We start from the raw sequence: 15,770 nt of genomic DNA, 5'->3' as shown, positions 1-15,770 counted from the left end.
CACACTTCCCATGTTTTTTGTGTGCTGGAAAAAGAAAAAAATATTCCTTTTGCTGGTTGTTTGCTCTAGAAGCTCATTACTTACAAAATATTTTATTTTGTGTGTTTGAAGAGAGCTAGTTAAAAAGTGGTACAGTACCACTCCCCACTGCCTGACTTCAAAGCAAAACTGAAGTGAAGCAAGGGTTAAAGCAAAAACTAAGATAAGGTGAGTCAAGAAGATTAAATGTGAGGCTTGTAGCATTTGGAAAGAAAGGAAAGATGATACTAATGGATAGGAGCAAAATATCTTAATGCATTTTGTTAATTTAGAGCAGCAAGATGGAATTGCCATGCTTAGTGTACTGTCAGGACCCGTTGCCAAATAATAGCAAGAAAACTGCAGGTGCTGAGGGGTCTTGTATATGGTGTTGGGAAATGCTGATGATATGGAAATGACATTTATCTGCGAATACCTATAGCATGCAAACATCAGAGGCAGAGGAGTATTTGAGTGTTTTCCTGTAAGTAGAAATAATAGGATAGAACTGAGGTATAGCAAAAGCAGGTTTCATGTAAAAAGAAATGCTCTCTTAGTCTGAGAAGCAAGAGGAGTAGAAGTTGTTTTGTTATAGTTGTTCAGAACCAGGACTGGATGATTAATTATTAAAAAAAAACAAACTAGTATTTTTTCCAAAGTAGGATACTTGATAGAGGCATGAGAGGGATGACTTAGTGTCTTCTGCACTGTTATTTTACTTTCAGACAAAGACAATACAGACCACTCCAGCAGATTGAAAGCTCATTAAATTAAAAAAAAAAAAAGCAGCCAAATATATGAACTTCATTGTTATTTTTCTTCCTGTTAGTGAAAATGTTTTCTGATGCTCACATGTGATACAATAGCAATGTTGTGAACTCAGGATAGCTATTTAAGAATTCTACAGTGGAAGAAGGTGCTGTGCTGAAGCCATGACTCTGAATCTTTGCTTGTGCTCATAGTCTGGGCATAAGGAGGTTGGGGTGTGCATCTTCTCACTCCAGATGGAAGCAAGGGGCTCCCTCCACTGTTATCTGCAAGATTTGGATTTGGTTTTATCTGCAAGATTTATTCGGGAGGTGGAACTCAAAAATACATAAATCTCTCCTTAATTCTTTTTTCCACTGGATGAAAAGAAACAGAATTACAGGCCTTTACCTGCATCATGTTTTTATCTGTAGGAGTCTCTATTAAATTCACTGGCAGTTTTCCCCCAACTTATTTGTCATAAAATTGACATCTAATAAAACCTGCATCCTAGCTAACATATTTCCCTTTATCATCTTCTGTGGGTAAAAATAATTCAGAGTATATGAAAATCTTGGCTGTGTTGCAATCTCTTGCATCCTGGATTATTTTTGGACTCAAATTCTCTGGTTTGTTTTTCTAGGATCCCCATGCTGAAGAGTTTGAAGACAAGGAATGGATGTTTGTCATAGAGAACGTAAGCTGGAATGTTGTTATGGTTTCTCTCTATGCATAAGACTTAATAGTTTAAAAAGATTAAAAGGTGTCCAGATGCTGAAGAAGTCTAGAATAAAATTTGAGTTGCTGAACCACAGTAAAGCCTTGCTCTGAGTAATGAAGGCTAATTAAAATACCTATTGTTATGTTACAATTAAAACACAGGAGAGGGGAGTGCTATACTGCACTGCCTAAATTCCTTCCCTGTAAGCATCAATCTGCCTTGCATTAGTTTGCTGTGAGCAATGGAGTAAACAAGTTGGAGCTGGGTTATGACTCACTGTTTTATGGGCTGTGACACATTATTTGTGTATGAGCAGGGCAGTGAACAAGTCAGAGCTGGGTTATGACATCTGTGTGTCCCAAACGGCAGTGCAGCCTGCCTGGGGTTGAATGCCACTCTTCAGGGAAGAGCACAACTTCATTGCTTGCTCACAGGGAGTAAGTGGGGGCAGGATGGAAAGCTGGGACAGCTGTGGTCACCTAGTTGAGCCATGTGGTGCTCCCTGGGATCCCAGCATCACCCTCTGCATGTCCTGTGCATGCAGTGAAAACCCAAAAGCTGCTGCTCCTCCAAGTCAGGAGCTCCTGAGCTTCTTGGAGAGCTGAGTTCGTGAGGGCTGAACAAACAACAGGCTTTGCCAAGCTGCAGTGTTTGACATTGCATAGAGCAAGTGCTTCATGAAGTACTTTTTTCCTTTCCCTGCTCTGTGCGGGGCAGCAGCTTCCGCTCTGGGGCTGCCTGGGCTGGAAAGAGGGGAAGCTGCTTTAACCTGGGGTTTTCTTGAAAAAGAAACTTTGTTTTAAGATACATTTTAAAGGATTGTGGTATCAAGACAGAGTGCCTATTGTTCATTAATATAGTTTCATTATGGACTGTTTCTCAGTAACGTGATCTAATTTTGATGTTGTTTTTAAACAAAAAAGAAATTGCTCTTCTACCAAGTGGTACCACATAGCACTGAAGTGCAGGGAAGCAATGGATTTTGCATGATATAATTTTTTTTCTAAAAATGCTTCTTTTTCTTGTCAATATTGCAAAGTGATTTGAATGTCTAAAGCTGAGATTTATTCTTAACACCAGTAACTGAACATTTCAAAGGGCTGAAAGCAAAGTGCTTTATTTATACTTCTGTTTTAAATGTCAAGTTTCTATTTTCACTTAGCACACTTGTTAACACAAAATGCAGTTCAGTTTCTGTTTCCTGGAGTTTCCTTTTCTTTCTCACGCAGTTTATTTTAATCGGGGAAGTCTCCATCCCAAATTGTCACCGTACAAGTAGCTCTGGATGAAACAATGTCAGTGTATTTCTCAGCCAGCCCCTCTGGGTATAGCTGGATTTCCTGTGACGTTGCAGACAATTTTTTTACAGGATTTTATATGGGGCATTTAGACTGATGTGGTGTCCTGCTTTGCGAGCCATTGGTTGGTTTTGTTTGTCAATGTATTCCATGTAGAAGGGGCAGCAGTGCATCTGCTGCCTGCTGTTCTTGCTCTCTGCCTCACACCTTCGCTGAGCTCTGCGGGGAAACCTTTTGTTAGGTGGGAACTTCTTTATGAGCTCAGTTGTGCTATTAGTTCATCTCAAGAACTGCCAAAAAGTCACTGTTACGTACATGTTTATTCTTTGATTGGAGGATATAGGAATAGTAGCATCAGAATAATAAATGTAAGAAATAGTTTTACTGCAAAAATTACTGAGAGCTAAAGCAACTGTAAAACTGGCTGCTTTCAATCACCTTTTTTTTTTTTTTTCTAATGCTGGGAGAGATGGAGGAACTCTTTTCCCAGGGTAACAGCTCCACTTAGTGGTGGATGAAAACATGTTCATCGGTTCGAGCAAGTGACAAATGATCCAGTGGCTGACATTCCAGGGCATGGAACACCTGCCTGTTAGAAACAGGGGAGGCAGGAGGTTGATCTCCTCACTCCTTAAATTATAGGCATTTACCCTCTTCAAGCCTAATGTATGACACTCAGAACACAAAATACTGAAGCCTACACAGCTTATGGATGTATTTTAATTGTGAAGCTGTCTGAATTCTGCTAAAAATGTTTAGGGTTTTTAAAATTAGTATAAAAGCAAACTTCCAAAATAATTTTGTAGTGCTTGCTTTTGTAATGCAAGTGGCTGAGCAAAGACCAGCTAAAAGAGATAGTTCAGCTGCAGTTTGTACTAAATTCCAAACAAGTTTATTCTGCACTTTCAGAGAGATTTTTAAGTAGTGGTGAGGTGATTTGTGCAAGAAAAGCATTCTGTAAATGAAAATGAAACAAAATAACTTGGTTTTTTTTGTTATTGTCTTATTTGGGGTATATGTACAATACTTCATGATCCATTACCTTGGTTATTGGAGATTTTTTTTTCTAACTGTATTTTTATTGTCCCAACCACTCTGTATTTGTATTTTGGTAGGTGAACTTTGTCATGTACTGTATGTATAATCCATAAATAGTTTGATCATAGAGCAGTTTCTTACTATTTAAATTTTGGTATTCATTTTCCATCAGCCTTTCCCGTGTCTTTATCTCCTTCACAGCTGTGTTCTTTGTATACTTACTGATAACTTTCTTGTCTCTAATTTCATCTCTCTTTAACCACACTGCATAATTGATTATCTGTTTTTACTTTGTGAGGCACTTCTTTGAATTCTCTTGGGGTTTTTATGTTCTTCTGAGTAATAACACTGGATGTTCAGGTTGGCTGTTGCAAGTAGGAGAGCAAGAAATTCATAACTAAGAATAAGACTTGCTAGTCTTATTACTAGTGGTAATAGGCTTTCAAAATCTTACAGGCTGGTGTTAGTTTATTTTGCCTATTCTATTTAGACAACAAGGACGAGTTGCCTTGCATTTTAAAAGCCACTTGCCCTGGTAAGTGATTTTTGTGTCTTATTGCTTCTGTGGGTAACTTGAATATATGCTGTTTCCACACATAATTCCTTCACTGTCTGAGCTCATGAAGTGTCCCCTCAGTGGTGCCAGGAGTGAGGACAGTTTTAGTCAACTTGAAACAAAGTCTGCACCTCTGAGAAGAGTTCAGTTGACCTCAGGTTAGGGTTGTGTTTCTTGGTCTCTGCAGATTTTTTAGGCAATGGAATGAGAAAGGGATAGGAAGGAAGAGAGGAGGTTTAACTTGGTCCAAAGATGTGTAAGTTTTCACTGGCTCTATGTACAAGAACTTTGTCTCAAATAAAGGTATCTGGAGCGATGGAAAAATGTCATTTTGCTTCCTAGCATGCTCAAAGCGTAGAAAGGTACATAAGAGCATCCACTGAGGACAAACCATAATGTTTACTTGTTTGCTGACAGTTTTGTAGAGTTACTTCCTACATACTTAAGGAAACTGAAAGGTTCATAGACTGTTTTCCAACTTGAAAATGCACAGACTGTGAAACAAGTTTTCCAATTTTTTGTCAAAAGTATTTTTGAGCCCATGATTATGTCTCTAATAACTAATAAATGGCATAGTAATATATTCCAAAGTTCATAGCAGGCTTCTCCATCTTCCCACCTGTGCCTATGCTTCTCCTTTGTCCATAGGTCATTCCTAGGGCTCAGGGCCATGGCAAGTGAGATCTTTCCAGTAGGAAATTCCACTGACAATAATTGCTGTTATTCCTGCCATGCACTGTAGTCCCCTTTTTATGTGGCAGGCCTATTAAAACTCGGTCTGTGCCAGCAATAGAGAGCACATCCCAGACCTACTGATTTGGCAGATGAATGGGGAAAAATACCCCACCTGTTTTTGAAGCTTTGCTCATAGATTCCTGTAAACTGGGGCTGGAGGCAACCTCACCTGACTTGTACTGTTGCCTCAAGGCAGCATAATTCCAGACAAACACTTGCCTAAACAGTTTTTAAAAGAAATTTAAGATGGGCTCTCTACTGCGCTGCAAGTCAGCCTCTTCCAATTCACTTTTGTCCTTGTTGGGAATCATTGCCACCCAGATCCTTGATACACTTTAAGGCTGCTCTTTCTTTTCTTGGCGTTTGCAGCTATGGGGAACAGATTCTGCTCTCCATGTGGCTGGAGGCTCCCTCCTTCCCACCTCTGACTAATCAACCCCAGTAAGGTGACAATGTGGGATTTCACTTCCATGATTGCATTAGCAGATCATTAGCATTCTCTTTCCACTGATTCATTTATGTGAGTGAGTGCTCAGTGTCCTGCTCTGCTCCTGCTGCCCATGGCTTTCAGGGGCTAGTGGTGCACAGCTCTGCTGCCATGTCATCATCTCCCTGGAGAAATATTCCAGGCTGTGCTTGTATTGAGATCTTGGAAACTGAACTGGCTTCTTCCTCTGTCCTTTCTAGAGAGTCTTCCAAAATGCTTTGATGCCTTTTTAGATACTGTTTTCTAATGGTGCCTTTTGGAATATGCCCACTGGAGCTTGTGGAATGCGAGAAAAAAGGGTGTCTGAAGTTTGCTAGTCATGCTGGCTTTCAGGAAAAAGTTACAATGACTAACAAATTTAAGCTGATAAAATGAGATCTGACTTTTCCTTCTGTCTGTAGCTCTTGTGTAACTTCAGGACCCCTAACCTAGAAAGAATTCTGAATTGGCCTCCACTCAGATATCATTAAGCCTCAAAATGAAACATCAGAAAACATTACAGAACATTTGACATAATCCAGCTTCATTTTATTGTACATGTGTGTTCTTTTGTGGTTGTCATCCTCCTGTCTACCCTTCCCCCGTCGCCTCCGAAATTCTGTATCATGGTTGCTTATGATGATTTCTCATTTTGAATGCCCTGGAGCATGTTTTATCACTGGCAGGTTTGGGGAGATTATTTCTCTCTCTTAAAATGCCTGGCATGACACCACAAATAAAGGGGATAAATAAGGTGAAAGTAATGGGAAAGAGAAGGCAGGTGGTGGGACGTAGAAATGAATTTGTTTCTAATCCTAAAGGAGACCAGTTTTAAATGTGATACAATAAAATGAGGTGTTAGCAAAAATTTAAGTTTTCATCAGGTATGGAAAGCTCTGGATATGTTGTTTTCCAGATGAAGCTATTTGAAAAATAACCCAAGTGGATAGAAAGAGTAATTAGCCCAGTATTTTGGTAAAATCATACTTTTTTACTGGGTGGTTAAATATCTTTTTCTACAGTACTTCTGCAACACTAACTCTGCAAAAGCAAGTTTTGCTTTATGTCTGAATGAAAGCCCAAAGTCAAATCTTCCCACCTGTTTCTGGAAATAGATGTAGGGAAGCAAATGCCAGCATTGCATAGGGAATGTAAATTCTGAGTACTGCTGATGCTGTTTGCTGGAAGAACCAGGGGGAAAAGACTGACATAGGAATAGGATGATTCCTTACTTGTTGATCAGTTGCTATGCCAGAATTTATTACAAAATCTTGGCTATCTCTTCTAGTGTGTCTTTGTAGCATGAGGGAGCTTAAGTTCAAATTGGCTATTTCCTTTATTTAAGAAAATGTAGTAAAACCCTTTCTATCCACTAGTTTTGTATTTTTTGCTTGAAGTAATTTTTTTCTTAAAATAATAATTGATCAGGTTAGCTTTTTTCCTCCTGAGCTAAATGTCTGCATTTAATATATTGGGAATAGCTCATAGTTCAGACATGCTTTCCTGGTCCTTTAATTCCCCTGTCATATTCTGCTGTGTGTGATTATGTGAACTGTGACTGGCTGCCTGTGTAAATTAGGCTGAGTATTCTGGTCTAGATATAGCTAGGAATTAAATGCTGCTTTGTCAGCTGTCTCACTCTTGTTCTGCTTTAAATGTAATAGAGATTCAGAAAACTTGTTTTACTTTTAGTTTTTGCTTACATTAAATATTTAGCACTTCGTTCTAGTTGAGAAATCTCCAAGATTAGGCCTTTGGAGCAAAACTTGCAGAAATTGTTGTCTTGATTGGCTGCTCTGGCTGTAAAGGAGCCAGAGTAGGAAATATTTCTCAGAGGCTTGATCCTGTGCTTTTCCAGTAATAGATTGTTGTTCCTTCTGTGCTCCATGATGGCATTTCTGGGCAATTTTAACTAAAAGTGGAATATGATCAGGGCAGGATCCTGACTTGGAAAGGAGCAGGAGAGAGGCTTCTGCACAGAGTGGATGACCCTGGTTTGGAGTGTCTGAGCATGGGTGACTCTCCTATGTGTCCTCACTGACCCTACAGGATATTTTGACTTGTAGCCACCCTGGTATCCCAAAGCAAAGCCTGTTAGTGTTCACCCAGGACATGTCACTTGCTGTCTTCAATGTCATTTTCCATCTGACCAAAACTAGACTGTGCCCAGATCACCTGGAATTAGGGCCATTGTTAATCCTTTCTGTCATTAATATGTATTTAGCTATTAAAGCAGAGCTGAGAGATGACAAAAATCTTATTTAAATAGAGAGATTGTTAAAATAACTTCTAATATCTGATTAACTTTTTACACTTTAAGTAGCTTTTTCTATCTTGAATGACTGTGAAATGTTAGTCCATCTAACTCTTCTGTGTTTTTTCAAAAACAGTTATGAAAATTTTCCTTTTGTTATTTGATCTTCATCTCCTAAATGAAATACAGTGCCCAAACTGTCCTCTATACAGTGTTGTTTCTGATGCTGTGTTAATAGCTGTGCTAAGGGGATCTGTATAAAACATAATGTGGCAGATGATAGGGCAGTTTTGAAAACTATATTACAGCATTTTGGCTTAAAATTTTCTGGTGAAGGAGACATCTCATTTTCTGATATTTATGCTGCAGTTACCTGGGAAGGTCTTGCAAGTGGCAGCTGGAAAGAGGAGAGCCCAGGGCACTGGGCAGAGCATCCTGGGTGTGAGGCGCTGGCTTTGTAGCTCACCAAGTGTGGTGCCCTAACACACATGGCAACATTTGATTTATACAGCTGTTATTGATTCACAGCAGTAAAGGACAACTGTTTTCTAAATTGCTTGGAACCATTTTGTTTAGGTTTTTGAGGGGAGGCTATTTCCTGCCAGAAGAATCTCTCTCCTAAAGCCGAGCTGTACAAGACAGCTGATTGGAGTTGCTATCCTTTGCCAGCTGGAGGGGGGAAGCTGATAAACAAGGCAGACAGCTTTGGAAACAAACCTTTAATACTACATTAGGCATGTTTAAAACCAGCAGTGTGTTTCAGGCACTTTTAGCATACGTTTATTTATAGAAAATCAGCAGTAAAATACACTTGCCAGCGTATGCAAGAGCTGGAGTCTGCATGAGGTCCTTTCTCTTTCAGACATCAAATACAGAAGAGTGTCTTGGTAATTGTTTTACAGTGGGGTTCTAATCATACTCCAGGTGTAAGCTGAGCCAAGCAACTTGCCTTTTAATAGAAAAGTATTTGTTTTAAAGCCTGTTCAGCTTGCCACATTTTTTCTGGTTTTATGTGTCTGAGTGTGTTTTTTAAAATCTCCATACAGTCACGGCTGTGTGTTTGCTCTTGATGCAGTTCAGAATATCATTATGTAAAATACCACAGTCTGGGGCAGCATTATGATGGATAAATTTCATTTTTGACCTGGTAGCTGTATGGTGTTAAAACAGCAGCATATGCTTCTGCCATGTAGTATGAAATATTCAGTGTGGAAAATGGAAAAAATGGCAATGCATTTAATGAAAAATATTTCTGACATAAGTCACCTTCAAAGGCAGATAATCTGGGAGTCAAATTGAATATTTTGGTTGATTTGAGATAATACCTTGCAATTGCATGTGCTCAAGGTACGGAAATATGTGTCAAAAAAAGAATTAAAATATCCATTATTGTATAAAATGTAGCTCTGCATTAAGTAACTGGATAGGATTGTACATGCAAGCAGTTGTAATTTTACTGAGAGCATATTATTTTAAAATAGTGGCCACCAGCAGAACCATAGCCAGCTGACAGGAAAATAAGAGTTCTGGCCTCCTGAAAACCCTTGTTATTAGGAAAATCATCTGCCAGTGTAATAGCTCTGAGTGTTATTTCTTTCAGCCTCTTATCTTTGGTTGTTAGCTGTCTTAATAGAGTTTAATATAATAGAAATTAATTGACCTCCATAACTTAATTGATGCCATTTCATTCACTTCCCTCCCAGCACGTTCTTCATGCTGCATTGATGCTGCACCATCATATTGTGGTTTTTGTGTGAAGTTTCTCCCTTCTCATTGTTTTGCATTATCAATATCTGAGCCAAATTGCTTCTTGAATCTTGACAGGCAGTAGAAACAAACTTTTTTTTTGTTTAGCTTAGGGAACAACCTGAGTCTTGGCTGGAAAGATTGCCTAATAAAATGGTATTGAATAAGATGCTGTAAAGGACATTTTGTAACTTATAAGCATTTTCTCTGTTTCCATATAATAGCATAAATTAAGAATGAACTAAATTTCTGCTGAATTTTGACCCATACAGAGTTGCATCCCTGAACTCAAAGGTTGCTGTTCTAAGCACAGTGGGCTATATGTGCTGGTTGTGGCCAGGACAGAGTTAATTTTTGTAGTCTGGGAGGGGAACAGAGGAACATGATTTTCCCCAGCTTCTCACTCCTTTTTCCTCCTTTAGGCCTGTTAGAACAGCTTTTGAGAATTTTGAATTTCCCTTGGATGTTAAGGAAAGCATGTTCTTGTTGCTGTGTCTGCTGTGACTCCTCAGTGCAGTCCATGCTGTGCTTAGAGTCAGAGATTTCTAGGAAGGTCTTTCAAAGATCTGCCCCCAAGGTTGGATAGTCATGAGTGGCATGGAATGGGGGAGAAAATGGGCCAGCACTTGGGGAACTTCTCTGCTCTGATGGTTTGCAAGTTCACCCCTGAACAACTACAGGAGCTTGGTAAAGTGACAGAGTATTTGCAAGGAGAATGCAGTGGCAACTCCAGAGAAGAGCAACTCAGTGCCAGTGTGCTCAGTCCTGGCAGCTCTTCACCTGCCCAGTTCAGTACTGGACTGCAGCCTCAGGGGGAGGAGGAGGAGGAGGGAAGCACCTTCAGGCAACATGGCCACTCAAACTGAGCTGAACCAGAGGGGCAGCTTGTAGCAGTTGGTCTTATAAAGGAGAAATCCAAGACAAAAGCAGTTTGCATAGTTAGGTATGAAGAGGGAGCAGGGCCCTCACAACAGGAGGAAGAGCCAGAGATAATCACCAGACCCCTATCATGGACTGAGCTGTGAGATACAGGATACGACTGCAGCTGCCAGTGGGGTGAGCCCCTGGTGACCTGGCTGCTCCGGTGCTGGGATATCTCAGCCCATGGAACCTGATGGTGAAGCCAAGCACCTGGGATCCCTGTCCCAGGATGTGGGTATTGACAAGGGCATTGGGAGGGGGACAGAAACTCTGAGTCTCTGCAGGTGACTCCTGTCAAGTGTGAGGGAAAGGTCTTCTCCCAGGGGTGGTCTAGTAGCACAGGTGGAGTGCCACAGAGAAAGGTATGCAATCAGAGACAATCAGCTGTGCTGGAGGTGATCTCTAGGGGTTCAAATAAAGAGTGCCCTGTCAATCCAGATGAGGTCCACTGGACACAATCCACATGGTGGAAGTTTGTATGGAGCATGCCCTCATCGTGTGCCAACTCAGTGAAAGGAGAATATACCAAGCATGATTCATGTAAAGCCTGAAGATGGTACAGTTGTGTGTACACTGCACTGTTAAATAGCAGCATCTCTGCTTCTGGAGGGTTTTCTGTAGACTGGAACTGAGAGCAAATCAACCTGTCCTTCCTGGCAGACTGAGCAGGATGGATGCCACGTTTTCCAAGTTTGTTTTAATACCATGTGCAGCATAGCTTGAGTTAGGAAACAGCTGAGTCTGACTCTGAGGACTTTGCCTGCTAAAAATAAGTACACTTACTAGTTTTCAGAGATTTTCTTTAAAGAGTCAGTTTTTGTATATAGTTTTAATGATTTATACTATAAGAGCATCCTGCTCAGCAAGGGATAAGATTAAACAAACTCTTAAAGCTTTGCTCCCTAAAGCAAAACAACTCCATGAAACAGTCTCCAGTCACAGGAAGGCACAGCACAAAAATCAAAGAACACATACACTATTTACCAAATTAGAAATGATGTTGAAAATTGTGTGAAGAATTGTGTCTCCTGTTTTTACCTGTAAAGTGGATCCCTGAAATGAAAATTAACTATATTTGCTTTTTTTTTCCTGTTGAAAAGTGAGAAGTTATTTGGAATGTGAGCTTTGGGTGTACTTTCCATATCTGAGTGCAAAATAAATTCAGAAAAGAATACAAAAAGAACATAGAAATAAATCAATTACCATCCAAATCTCTGACAAAACCCTCTACCTTTTTACCTCTCTTCACCACCCCCAGGTTGTCTGGAGTTTTTTTCCCCTCGATGCTACTATTCCAGTATTTGCTTTTCTTTTTTAGATCTTTCCATGAACATGAGAAGTTCAAGATTCAATACATGGCTAATGCCAATGACAAAGGTCAAGAGGTGACCAAGGGAGACTGGATGGTGAGGCACTGTGGGCAGCAGGGAGAACACGGTTTTTCAGCTTTTTTATACTTTGGAGCCAAACCCTTAGAGAAATGAAGAGAATTGTGTCTGTCTTCATCAATTACATTCAATCACATTTTCTTGATATTTTCATTGCAACTGCAAGATGGAAGGTGTTATTTTAAGTGACAGCTGAATTTGGGGAGGTCATGGTGTGGAGGGACATGATCTGGGAAGACACATCTGGGTAATCTTTAGTCTCATCCCTACCATGCAAAAGTTTTCTGTGTCCCATGGCATATGCAAAGGTTTTTTCCTATAGTAGCAAAATAGCTAGAATTTTTAGAAAGACACCATTCTCTTTCATTAGGAAAAAGTCTGTCTTGGTGCACTGGAAAGTGAGAAGAAGGAAGTCGAGGGAGGGAATTAACATGCTCTAATGGACCCTGCTTGAATGGGGAGGTTGGACTAGATGATCCCAGCTGTGGTCTCTTCCCACATTGCCCATTTGGTGAATCTGTGTGATTCTTTAAAAGTGGGCTTTACTTTGGTTTTGGTTGGTTATTTTTTCACTTGTCAGGCAAAGCTGAGTTGGAGTAGCAGGCTGTGGTTTAGAGCTGATGCCGTATGGTGATGCAGTGTCTATATGGAAGGGCAGCTGTGTGGGTGGCATTGGATGCTTGTGCTGAAGAATGATCTATCAGGGCTTGATTGCTTCAACTCATCACTATCACTGCAAGGAAATGCTCATGTTATCTTCAAGTTCAGTATGAGTATAGATTAACAAGTTTGATTTGAAACTGGGCATGATGGCGCAGGAAACTGTTTATTCTCCCCATCTTCTGTGAAACCCCCACCCTGTGACACCCTTCTTGTCCCACTGCTAGCTGAGAAGCTTTGGACTGGTTATTAAGGCTGCTCTCCACTTGTGCACAGTGATGAGCAACGTAATGGCAGAAACAATTCTGGAGCCTGCTGATCCAGAATGGTGAGAAACAGGAACAACATCTGTGTGGTGGTGCCAGCTATTAGGCTGGACCTTTGAATTTAAAAGGAAGGAAATGAAGTGGTGTGGGACCACCATCTCTCAGCACCTGGATTTCCCCAAAAGCTTTAAATCATGGCAGAGTTTAATCCACTCTGAACAGTGTGTCCTGGTGAAACCCCTGGCAGAGCACTAACTTTGCATAGTGCTGGCAGTGTGCTACAACCACTTGATGGCAGCCTTTGATTTGGTACATGCCTCATTAGCCGGAGCACAGTGCAGTGTGGCTGTAGTATTTGTAATGGAATAACACGTAAGAACTAAAGACTGCAAGGTATCTGGTTAATGTAGAGATGAAATGAATGAAACAGCAAGGCTAAGCTTTCCTGACCCTTCATGAGAGAATAGATGAAAAAAGGAAGAATGAGGTATTGTGCCGAAGGGAGATGATGAAATTCAAGATCCACACACATAATCTCTGGCTCAGCCTCTGAAATGTTAATCCCTGGCTAGAATTATTTGAGCTGTAGATTGCAATTTATCATCAAAATGGCACTGTGTCAAACAATACTTCTTGTATGTGTGATGTTTAGAACTATCCAATTTTAATATAAAATGGTTCACAGGGCACCGTCTATCATTTAAGTAGCAACTCGTTAAGCTCAGGATATTTTTGCTTATTTATGTAGAATTGTGGTAATCGTGTAGATTTCTATTCCCTAGATCACTCTTTGGGTCTTTTAGCCACAGAGTATCTTTGAGGGAGTGACCTGTTTTGATCACAGCAGTGACAAGTGATGGGACTACTTGATAGTAATTCTCACACAAAGTGGCCAGGATGTTTATTTTGAGGTGCTCAGTTAATTCTTACAATGAAAAAATCTGCCAAAAATTTGTTGATGGCTTAAAAATCCCCAAGATTTGAGAGTAATGTTTTGCCTAGTTGTGCAAACGGTTATTTTGAGGTTGCAAAAAATATTTTCTCATTATATTTTACAAGCTAGAATGGCCTTCAGGTTTTTTCTTTACTTGCTTTTAAAGTATGCCAGTAGAGGGAGTAGAAAAATTACCATCCGGTAAGGATGAAATATTCAGCACTAAAATTCAGCCCTTTCTCCTTTAGAAATCTTAGTTTTTCATACTGTAGTCTGTTACTGAAAGTAAAAGAAGATAAGCACAGTTCAGATAGTTTCTGAAATGTAAGGCAGTGTGAAAGAGCATAATTATTAGAGAAGAGTGTATAAATCCAAATATATATTTAGAAATATGAATTGCAATTGCAGTTCTTTTTCCCCTAATACTTATGGTTTGAAAATCACAAAGTGATTTTATTTTTACACCACACCCTTACATGTTTTAGTACATGCTAATTAATTCATTTCTCTGCATTTATTTTAAAAAGTTGCCTCTATATAAATGTGCAATTAAATTGTGTAAGGCTTCTCCAAACAGCTTAAAACCAGGGAGAGGGGGGAGTTGTTCCATGTCTCACTTTTTTTAGCTTGGAAAAGTGGGAGACTGAATGAGGAGAAGGGAAGAAGCTGAGTGTGAATCATGCCAACCTCGCAAATTGGTAATTTCTCTATGGAAGTTGTTTCAGAAAACGCTGACATTTGAAGCAGAAACTATTTTGGATCTTCCCATGTTTAAAAAATTCTCTTTCTGCGTGGTGGTAATTAAAATCTCCTCTAAAACTCTGCCAGTATCAACAAGAGATTTTCCATCTTTGGTGTGCTTGGTTAGCAGGTATCTGCCTGGCGTTGTGGGATCGCAGGCCTGACTGAGCAGTTGTGATGGCTGTGAACTGAACTATGAAGGAGACATTTGTCTTGGAGTGGGACCTTTTGTGTTAATCCTTCCAACCTTTATATCCCAGCGTTTCGGGGTGATATTTAGTCAACGAATAACTTGTATTGTGCACTTGTGATCCCTCTCCGTCAGAAATGGGTGACTGTGTGGAATAAGTATCAGTCTTAGATAAGAATTATTATTTTATTTTTTTATTTTTCCTGCACTGTGGCCATTTTCCCTCGGAGGCTGGTGCTTTAGTAGCGCATATAATTTCTAGATTGGGATTTATAAATGGAGGTGACCGTGATTGCATTGACTGTAGCTGTTTATTTGTGCATGCAGTTGTTTTCTGTACACCCAAGATAAACATGTTATCAGAGTATTTCTGAGCATGGATATTCAGGTCTTAAAATTACACATACCAGCAAAGCTTCACTGCTGTCTGCACAGCCCAGAGTATGTAAACACAGTCACTGGAGTTTTGCTGCTTTAGAAAAGTTATTTTTCTCCTCTGGCTGCCTTTTGCATGTCTCTGTGGTGTGAGTTGCCACATAAGATTGCTGGTTTTGGTTTTTGCTGCTGCATCAGCCTTGGTATTTTAGCTGTTCAGGCTTGCACTCAGTGCCTTGCTGATGTTGTGCCTCCGTGTGAGTTCTGTGAGTTACAAGGAGAACAGTCATGCTTTCAAAAATGGGCACAGGACAACATTGCACAAAGGCATATTTTGTGCTGCAGTATCTGTTTTAATAGATGGTTAAAGTTTTTGCAACTTAAAGCCAGTCATCCCTTAGTTCAGTCTATGGTTTTGGGTTTCTTTGGGTCAAAAATATGTTCCAAATTTAACATCTTTACTAGAATCAAGAAAGCTGTGCTTCATTCTTTCACACGGCTCTGAAAGATGAGGCTTGAGTTTGATAACTGGGGAGATCGGATTTGGTTTGGTAGTGGCCTTTGAACCAGGTATTCTGACCCTTAACTTACCTATGAATTTGAGGATCAGATTTGTTTAATTTAGTAACACAGAGCTATTTAAATGTTTAAACTTCTATCGCATTCAAGATGCCTGATTAAAATTCTTGTGTCCCATTTTGCAGCATGGTGCTAAT

At 39.9% G+C, this 15,770-nt stretch overlaps 1 protein-coding gene across 12 annotated transcripts in view; it reads left to right on the top strand.

Annotated features, from left to right (window-relative positions):
* Window positions 1–15,770, top strand: part of EHBP1 (EH domain binding protein 1) — a 200,855-nt gene that overhangs the window by 42,342 nt on the left and 142,743 nt on the right. For all 12 annotated transcript variants that reach the window (XM_085054353.1, XM_085054362.1, XM_085054361.1 and 9 more), the window contains exon 5: window positions 1,409–1,462. In XM_085054353.1, coding sequence (XP_084910479.1) covers window positions 1,409–1,462 — 54 coding nt within the window. The remainder of the gene's footprint in view (window positions 1–1,408; window positions 1,463–15,770) is intronic.

The sequence above is a fragment of the Lichenostomus cassidix genome, chromosome 3 (genome assembly GCF_008360975.1).
Source record: "Lichenostomus cassidix isolate B80296 chromosome 3, HeHo_3.0, whole genome shotgun sequence".
Classification (NCBI taxonomy): domain Eukaryota; kingdom Metazoa; phylum Chordata; class Aves; order Passeriformes; family Meliphagidae; genus Lichenostomus; species Lichenostomus cassidix.
This window is presented reverse-complemented; position numbering and strand designations above follow the sequence as displayed.